Source organism: Nannospalax galili, unplaced genomic scaffold, assembly GCF_000622305.1.
Source record: "Nannospalax galili isolate Female #2095 unplaced genomic scaffold, S.galili_v1.0 scaffold582, whole genome shotgun sequence".
NCBI classification, from domain to species: domain Eukaryota; kingdom Metazoa; phylum Chordata; class Mammalia; order Rodentia; family Spalacidae; genus Nannospalax; species Nannospalax galili.
The window spans coordinates 2,269,985-2,278,903 of NW_008349130.1; the positions used below are offsets into that span (position 1 = coordinate 2,269,985).

Below are 8,919 nucleotides of genomic sequence, written 5' to 3' on the forward strand. Positions count from 1 at the left end.
TAAAAATATTATTTCTTATAGAAATTCCTTTGAGATTTTTCTGGGTGAAAAAAAAAACAGAAAAATTCACCAAAATGTATGAAAAATGTTGACCATATTCTTCCAACTCTCTTGAGAGGGAGCAAAAGGGAGAGAGAAAAAGAGAGGAGAAAGAAAACGAGAGAAAGAGAGAGAGAACGAGAATGAGAATATCATTATAAATGAACATGAGTATAACTATAATAATGTCTTACCAGTAGGACTTAGAGCTACTATTAGTGCCTTTACCTCCTTCTGATGGTTTGTATATGTATTTATATCGGCATTCCTTTGGAATACCTTCCACCCTGTCCAGTGAACACTCCAGTAAGGCTAAGTGGATGGAGGTCTATTTAAGACTCAAGTCTAAATACTTGAAAGGACTGTGCAGTGTGCAGTCTGCAGTAAGGTAGCTTGCCCCTGTGGTCCCACAGCCAAAGTGGCAGAGGTGCAACTAAAATGTAGGGGAAAAGTACTGAGGAGCCATCTAAGATTTTTCTGTCTTCAGTAATACAAAGAAAGTGATATTATTGCAGCAAAATGGAAGTCTATAATGGAAATGTCTCCATGAGAATGCAGCACTGAAAGGCTCATGAGACAGATTTCACAACACATTTTCTTTTATTACTAAGGTATGAGTGTATTGCCTGAATGTATGTAAGTGTACCACATGCGTGTGATGCCCTCAGAGGCCAGAAGGTGTTGGATCCTCTGGAACTGAAGTTACTGACAGTTGTGAGCCATCACGTGGGTGCTGGGAACCAAAAACCTTGGTCCTCTGCAATGGCAGCCAGTGCTCTTAACCACTGAGCCGTCTCTCCAGGCCAAATTTCAGAACAGAGGAGGCACTCGTCTTTCTGGTTTGGCAGAGATTTAGTTGTACACTTAGGGATAAGTGTCAGAGCTCATTTTTATTTCAAGTTTTTAAGAAGCTGTATGCCACTGAAATTGCTTTGTAAGTTTGGATAGATGCTTGGAATTAAGTACTAAGCTTGTTGCGGAGGTGTTTGCTTTTCTGTTTCCCCCAATGATAATATATCCATCCATGGAATTTGAAAACAGTTGAGAAGTGAGTCCCTTTAGATTTGAATGTCAGCCATCTAGTTTGTACTGTTTTGTTGCATTAACAAATCATTTGCCATTCTGCATGTCCACCATGTAGAATGTGGGCATGCCCTGACCTCAGTTTATCTTTTTAGGGAACCCCTAGTCATAACCAATTTTTTTCATTGACTGTTAACTGTGACCCTTCTCCAGTCTTTGCCCCCAACTTGCTCACATCCATCCACAAGTGTCGGGGTAAAGATGTGTGCTTTGAACATTACTCAGTAATTAAATAATGTGTAGATTCAATGCTTTGTTCCTGAATGGCCCATTGTAATTAAATTAAGACTAGATTTTAAATGACTAAATGCTCCATTTTTCCAGCAAATGTTTCTTGAGATATTTCATATTTTCCCAGTATTAAGGTTGTTTATATACAGCCCATCTCCTTTATAGAATGTTATAACTTACCTTTTTAAAAAATATTTTATTACTTTTATTTTATGTGTATGCGTGTATTGCCTGCATACTATAGGTAAGTGCACCCATGTTGTGCAATGGCTGCAGAGGACAGAAGAGACTGTCGGATCCCCTGGGACTGGAGTTACAGATAGTTGTTAGCTGCCATGTGGGTGCTGGGATACAAACTCAGGTCTTCTTCAGAAATAACCAGTGTTCCTAACTGCTGAGCCATCTCTCCAGCCCCATAACTTACCTTTTGTAGTTCAGTAAATACATATAGCCCTTATGAACTGTCAGGCCACTGTCGTGGAGTATATTGACCTCCAAGTATTAATGCAAAGATATTCAGGAAAGTATGGGAAAGAAAGTGTGACGAGAAAAGGATGCATGTAGATAGCTTCTCACTGGTGTGTTCTGTAAGCTTGTTATTAAAGGAGTTCTGGCTCGACATGGTTAGATTTTCATGTTAACCCTGTATTACAATGAAAATTTTGAAAAGATATGTCATTGAATTTAGAAATTGTAGGAGCAGGGGTATTTATGTAGATTTGAGTGATATTTCTAATTATTTGGGAGACAGTTGAACAACCTCATTTATGACCAAATGAGTAAGGGCCACGTGTACTGCACTGCTGATCATAAGCCCCGCCACCCCCACCCCACCCCCGCAAGTCTGACTATATAGTTCTCCAGGCATTGATACTGTGAAGAAGATACTCTTGTTTTAAGGCATTACTTATAGGAAAACTTTGAGCAGAGAAAGGCATCATAGTATCTAGTAATGGTGAGCTAGCTTGCCTCCCCCTCACAATGTATATATTGTTAGAGTTAGAACCTGTACATATTCTTGAATTTCAAGTTTGCACAAAGTAGTACATCTTTGTTGCCTTCTTTCTCTAATTGCACATTGAATTAAGTATTCTTTGTAGAAATTGGCAGTATTTCTCTTTTGCTTAAAAGAGATGCAGTCTTGGCTCCCCATTGCAACCACTGTTTCAACCTTAGAGCAGTCTGTTGTCCTTTGCCTCTTAAAAATGCATAGTTGTCAGATGTTGCAAAAATTTGGATATCTCCCAGGGCTTGGGAATTACAGGGATTTAGGCAATTCTAATTGTTTGACGTATGTAAATGAGCTCCATAATCACCCTGATATAAAGACTACTGGGTTGGTGGTTCTGGTGTAGTAAAAACTAACAGCTCTTTGAGTCATTAGGAGTCTGCGGAACTGTTTATTTTAAAGAATCAGAAGGAAACAGCCCCTACAGAATTGAGATTTGTCTAGCCACTCCAGGTTTTAGTGCGCAAAAATATAGGCTGTGTTATAAATAATGAGAAGCAAGAATAACTATGTTTGAAGTCAGTTTTTGCTGCTTTTACAAGCAGGAAATGTAGTTACTAAAATTTGGTCTAAGCCAACAGGCCTGTAATCCAGCTGCTATGAAGTCTAAGGCAGGAGAATTGCAAGTTCACAGGCTGCCAAGGGTACAAAGTGAATTCCATGGCAGTCTAGATGACTTGGTTGAAACCCCACCTCAAATTTTCACAAGTGAAAAGAGAACTGGGGCTATAGCTGTGGTTAAGGGCTTGCCTACTACCTGTGAGGCCCTGAGCTCAATTTCACTACCCCAATAAGTAAATAAATGAATAAATTTGATCTAGTAATATTGCTCTCCATGTTGGTTGCATATAAAAGTGATCCACTCTGCAGTTCACTGGAAAGACATGTAAACCAGTGATTTCAGTGAATCATGTTTGTGTGGCTGTTCCAATCTGTTGCTTAACAATAAACATTTGCTAATTTGTTTTAATTTCTCAGAAGCAAAAGGAAAGTTTCTGCTTGTAGTCTTTTTTTTTCAGAGCAAATATTTACATGCTTACCTGCCTCTGGTTTGTTCGTTTGTGTATATGTGTGTTTGTTTCAGTTTGATTATTCAGTATAGGTAATTTCTGTTTTCCTATCTCCAGTTCACTCATTCTTTCCTTCATTGGCTTTACTTCAATTATATTTCTCAGTTCTAAATTTCTATTTAGTTCTTTATATGTGGTATTTGTAGAGACATTATATTTTGTGACCTAGACCCTCTGATTTTTTTTCATATTTCAACCAGGAATATTAAAAATATCAATTAAAGCATTTTTTAAAATTATGTCTGCCTGAAATCTTAGATAATTCTGACATCTCTGAAATGTAGGCATTGACATCTACTTGATTATCTTCTTTTAATTCAGTTTTCATCTTCCGTGTGTGTGGGGGGGTGTTATGTGGGTGTGCATGTGGAGTCCAGAGGTCAACATCCAGGGTCTTCCTCAGTTTCTCTCCACTTTACCTTTCCGGATAGGTACACTCACTGAACCTGAAGCACACCAATTGGCTACATAACTAAGGAGAGCCACCTGTCCTGTATCAACCCCTACCACCTGCAGACATGCACTGTGCCTAGCACTTTAGGGATTGAGCCATTCTGTGCCTCATTTTTGTTGGATGTAACTGGGAGTTCCAGCTCTCTACATGGTCCCTACTGCTACCTTAATGAGGGAGGTGGTGATGGTTTGACATCCAGTGATGATAAAACCCCTAACTTTTCGCTAGTTGATCTGACAGCCATCAGAGGGAAGCAGAGGAAGGGCACCTCATTACTATCTGACTGAGATGAAGTCCAGGGATATTGGGAAACTTAGCAAAGTGAAAATCTAGACTGCTCATGTAGTCTGTCTTGGTGTGAGGGTGAGTGTGGCCACCATGTTGCTTTGTGGCATTTGATTAGATTGAAATGGTGTCGTCTCCTTATGCCTTGCTAGACTGCCCTTTCCTTGTCTTTGGCTAAAGAGATCAGGATTACCCTTGGACTTTTTCTGTGTCTGTTGGTGTTTATGGGTTGCATGTTTCTTCAGTGTTCAATCTCAGTAGGTGAGGCACAAAGAAATCCCAGAGATGTCACCACCATCAGGCTGTCAATCTTTGGGGCCAAGGGCCAAGGCTGTGCTGCCCTTCTCTTCATGTTGTAATCACATGTCCTGTATGTCAGGCCTGGGTTTTAGGTGCATTTATCTTGGAATGGGGAAAGTTCATCTGTTCCATTTTTTTTCCCCTATGAGTCTAACAGTGTTACTGTAGAGTTTTTAAGGTAGAATTACTTTCTAACTTTTTTTTAGGTCCAACCTTCTCTCCCCATATTTACTTATCCCCTTCTACTCCCGTTTGGATTTCCAGCTTCTCTTGGGAAATGGGACATTCTGGCAGTACTAGTTTTGAAAACCCTTCACTGCCCATTCCCGTTCATTCCCCCAGCTGAGGCTTACCATTTATTGGTCCTTAGGATTTCACTTGCCCTCCTTATGCACCTATGATAGCTGTTTGATTCAGAATGGCATTGGAGTTTTAATCTGATACAAGACATTGAAAATGTTTGTATTCTTTATACTACAGAACAGAAATATAATTGGGAGCTATTCATAATAAATGAAAAACAGGATATGAGACTGTTTATATAGTTATTATCCCAGACTTTTACAAGTCTTTCTCAATTTCTGAGTGAACAGTCACTAAAATACCAACAGTATTAACTCTGGATTTTAATTTTCTTCTGTTTATTCTGTGCTTTATGAATTTCTGTCATTTTCTGTGAATTACTGTTAGGAAGAGAAAAACAAATTCAAGCATTAGGGAATGCTTGAGTGTTTAAAATTTATTCAATGAGATGTTTACAGATTAGGCATGAATTATTTGAGGGTATATGCTTCATATGTGGATATAGGTATCTACACACACATTTGTATATAAACACATAATAAACAAGTTGGGAATATTTCATTAGTTTATCAAGGGACTGTGTATCTTCAGAGCAGAATATCATCTCAGTATCTGAATTGAAGTGACAGAAAAAAATTATTAAGAACAATGTCTAATCAATATCTAATATCTAACAGTTTTATAGCTGTTGTGTTTGGATTCTAAGATTACCTGAAGAGAAGGCTAAATGTGCTTTTGCATATTCAGCAACTGTTAAGGTCTTGTGTTTAATTACTCTGTGGACTCCAGGTTCTTCATAGTTACTTAATCCCTCTTGGGAATTATTTTAGGATACCATGAAGAGAGAAACTGGGAGTTTCCACTTGTGAAAAGGGACATTTAGAAGGAACATAAATAGGTATTTTACTGGCACCAGTCACAGGAACTTGCTGACCTAATTATTATCTTTTGTTTAGTTTGACCAGGCGGCGGATGCTGAGTTATCCTGGATTGCTGAAACAGAAAAGAAATTAATGTCTCTGGGTGATATCAGGCTTGAGCAGCACCAGACCTCCACTCAGCTGCAGGTTCAAAAGGTGAAGGAGACATTTCCAGTTGCCAGCTCTGTGACTTGCTGCTCGGCGAGTCCAGAAACTCCACTTGCATGACTGACTTTTCAAAATCCTTTTAGAAAGGATAATTTGGTATTTTCGATGACTGCCTAATTGCTTCATTTTCATAACACCCTTTTTGTTTTGTTTCTGTTTTGTCTTTATTTGGTAAATCACAGACATTCACCATGGATATTTTGAGACACAAGGATATTATTGATGGACTTGTTAAATCTGGGCATAAAATCATGGCCACATCCAGTGAAGAGGAAAATCAGTCAATGAAGGTACCGTCTTCTCTTGTGCTGTGTAGTGAGGCTTTTGAATGAATAGCAGCTGTTGAGAATTAAGCTCTAGAAAAGCACTTTTTCTGTATCCACAGCTACTGTTAAAGAAACTTAAATCACTATTTATTTTCAAATAAGCATTTTTTAAGCTTACAGAATAACCATGAAAAGTTATCATCAGGAGGACAGTCTGCTTTCATGGTGTAAGAGCTGTTAAAATTTCAGTCCTTGATAATCTGGCCCTCATTAAGTGTTCAATTAATTCAGTCATTATTAGCTGTATTATTCCTATTGTTATGATTATAAACTTGTTATTAGGTATGTCAACCATGGTTTATGTGCTTAGAGAACATTTGGAACTTAAGCTGAAACAAAACCCAAAATACATAGTTCCCCATTCTATATAAAGTTACTATAAACCAGATAGAGAAAAAAATGAACTGAGTAGCTAAGGAAGCACCCAGTGTGCATAGTATTGGTAGAAAACCATCCACAGATAACGAGGTTTAGTTCAGTTTCTATGAAGACATCTGAGCAGCCTAAAGAACTTGCTGTATGTTAAAGCTTCTGGCTGGAAACTATCTTGTGAGCCCAAATAAATAGATACAAATGTCTGTGCCAAAAATCACATCTTAGATAATATACATTGATTTTAAGTTGTACCACAGATAAAATAATAGATTGTATAGTATAATGGCATTTTTATTCATATTTTACAAAGGCAATTTGTCTATAAACCTTTATTATTTTTGCAAGGATTCAGACATAAAAAGCTCATCATGAAATAATGTCTGTCCTGTGCTATAGTTTAGCAGGCTGCTGCTGTCCTTCCCTATGCTGTTACTCTTTATTGTGAATTTACAGTATAATCTAGATCACTGTAACTCATAAAATTAACAGGTAGCACAGTGTTCCGACTTCGATTCTACTATATGTAACTGATTTTGTTGACTGCTAGTTCTTATCATTTCATTTGTAAAATATAGTCTTTATTTTTCTCCAGATAATAATGTCAATGTTGACAGAAGTGTAGGAAGCTTCTTTTTTCACCAGAATGACTGGAGAATTTTGCTCGTTGTATTTGGAGAGTTCTGTGTCTTAAGCATAAAAGTCTGAGCCCCCTCTTTAATTTAAAGTGAACTTACACACAGAAATAGCCCATCTGAATAGCTTTGATTCATTCACTTCACATTTGTTGTGTGCCTACTCTGCCAGATGTGCTGGGCTGAACAAAGCATCCCGAACTACGGCTGCCAGCTGCCAAGTAAACACACTTCATCATCTTATTTTCTAGAAAAAATTGGATATGCTATTGAAGAACTATGATGCCATCTGCCAGATGAACTCAGAGAGGTATCTGCAGCTAGAACGGGCACAGTCCCTGGTTAACCAGTTCTGGGAGACATATGAGGAACTTTGGCCATGGCTGACAGAAACACAAAGAATCATCTCTGCGCTCCCTGCCCCAGCCCTAGAATACGAAACTCTAAGACAACAGCAGGAAGAACACCGGGTAAGCGCAGGGTGAAAGGTATGAATTGCTCCCCATTCAGAATCGTCATCTTGATGGAATTTTTAGAATGCAGCTAGACACGGTGGGTAGGATATTTTAGCAATACTCTGTTACAGTCTGTAGGTTATACTTCTCTTGAAGCTGCTTAACCCTTGCATAGAGTACAGTAATAAGACTGGTGTGGATATAGCACACTGTCCATGTTGCTGATTGCATCACAACTTTGATAAAATAATATGCAATATAAATCACCTGAGTAGAAATAGAATACCATTCAAGTTCTGGGTGTGATGACACACGCCTTTTCCCAGCACATGAGAGGCAGGGAGGGAGACCCTGTCTCAAAAAAAAAAGAAAGACATGGGGGGTGTGGGGGGAGAGAATACCAATTTTGTCTAATTTTTTAAAATTGTATTTATTATTTTTATTTTATGTGTATGCATATATTGCCTGCATGTAGGTAAGTGTACCCATGTCGTGCAATGCCCACAGAGGTCAGAAGAGGCTCTTGGATCCTCTTTGACTTGAGTTACAGACAGTTAGCTGCCAGGTGGGTGCTGGGATTTGAACCTGGGTCTTCTGTGAGAACAACCAGTGTTCTTAACCGCTGGGCCATCTCTCCAGCCCCCTTTTGTTTAATTTTTTTAAATGCTTTTTTAAATTTTATGTGTATTAGTATATTGCTTGAGTATGTAAGTACACCCATGTCGTGCAATGCACAAAGAGGTCAGAAGAGGGCATCACATTCCCTGGAACTGGTGTTAAATGGACAGTTGATGGCTGCCTTGTGGGTGCTGGGAATTGAACCTAGGTCCTCTGTAAGAGCAGTCAGTGCTCTTAACAGCTGATTCATCTCTCCAGCCCCAAGAATGCCATTTTTAAAATTATTTATTTAATAACCACATACTTAGAAGAAGCATTTCATTACATCAGCATTGACATATTCAATAACAATTTTCTGAGCTAAGATGCATCTCTTTCAAAATTGGCTATGAATTTTTAGGTGTACAGTTGAATTATTACAGTTATACAATATTGTATTGTTAAATGAGGTTTTAACCCTTGAAAAAGATCTCCATTTCATTATTAAAATACACAGTTTCATACAGAAAAATTCATTTTTAATGCAATTGACATTAAGATGTTCGCACATGCGTTTCTACTCAATATATATCTGATTATTACTAGTCATAGTCGGTTACATTCTGAGCTCCTTGGCATCTGAGCATGGATATAAAGTCGTCAGGTAGATTT

At 38.2% G+C, this 8,919-nt stretch overlaps 1 protein-coding gene across 16 annotated transcripts in view; it reads left to right on the plus strand.

Annotated features, from left to right (window-relative positions):
• Dst (dystonin) overlaps nt 1–8,919 on the plus strand; it is a 489,235-nt gene that overhangs the window by 420,708 nt on the left and 59,608 nt on the right. For all 16 annotated transcript variants that reach the window (XM_029570107.1, XM_029570103.1, XM_029570105.1 and 13 more), the window contains 3 exons: nt 5,731–5,850; nt 6,045–6,152; nt 7,447–7,665. In XM_029570107.1, coding sequence (XP_029425967.1) covers nt 5,731–5,850; nt 6,045–6,152; nt 7,447–7,665 — 447 coding nt within the window. The remainder of the gene's footprint in view (nt 1–5,730; nt 5,851–6,044; nt 6,153–7,446; nt 7,666–8,919) is intronic.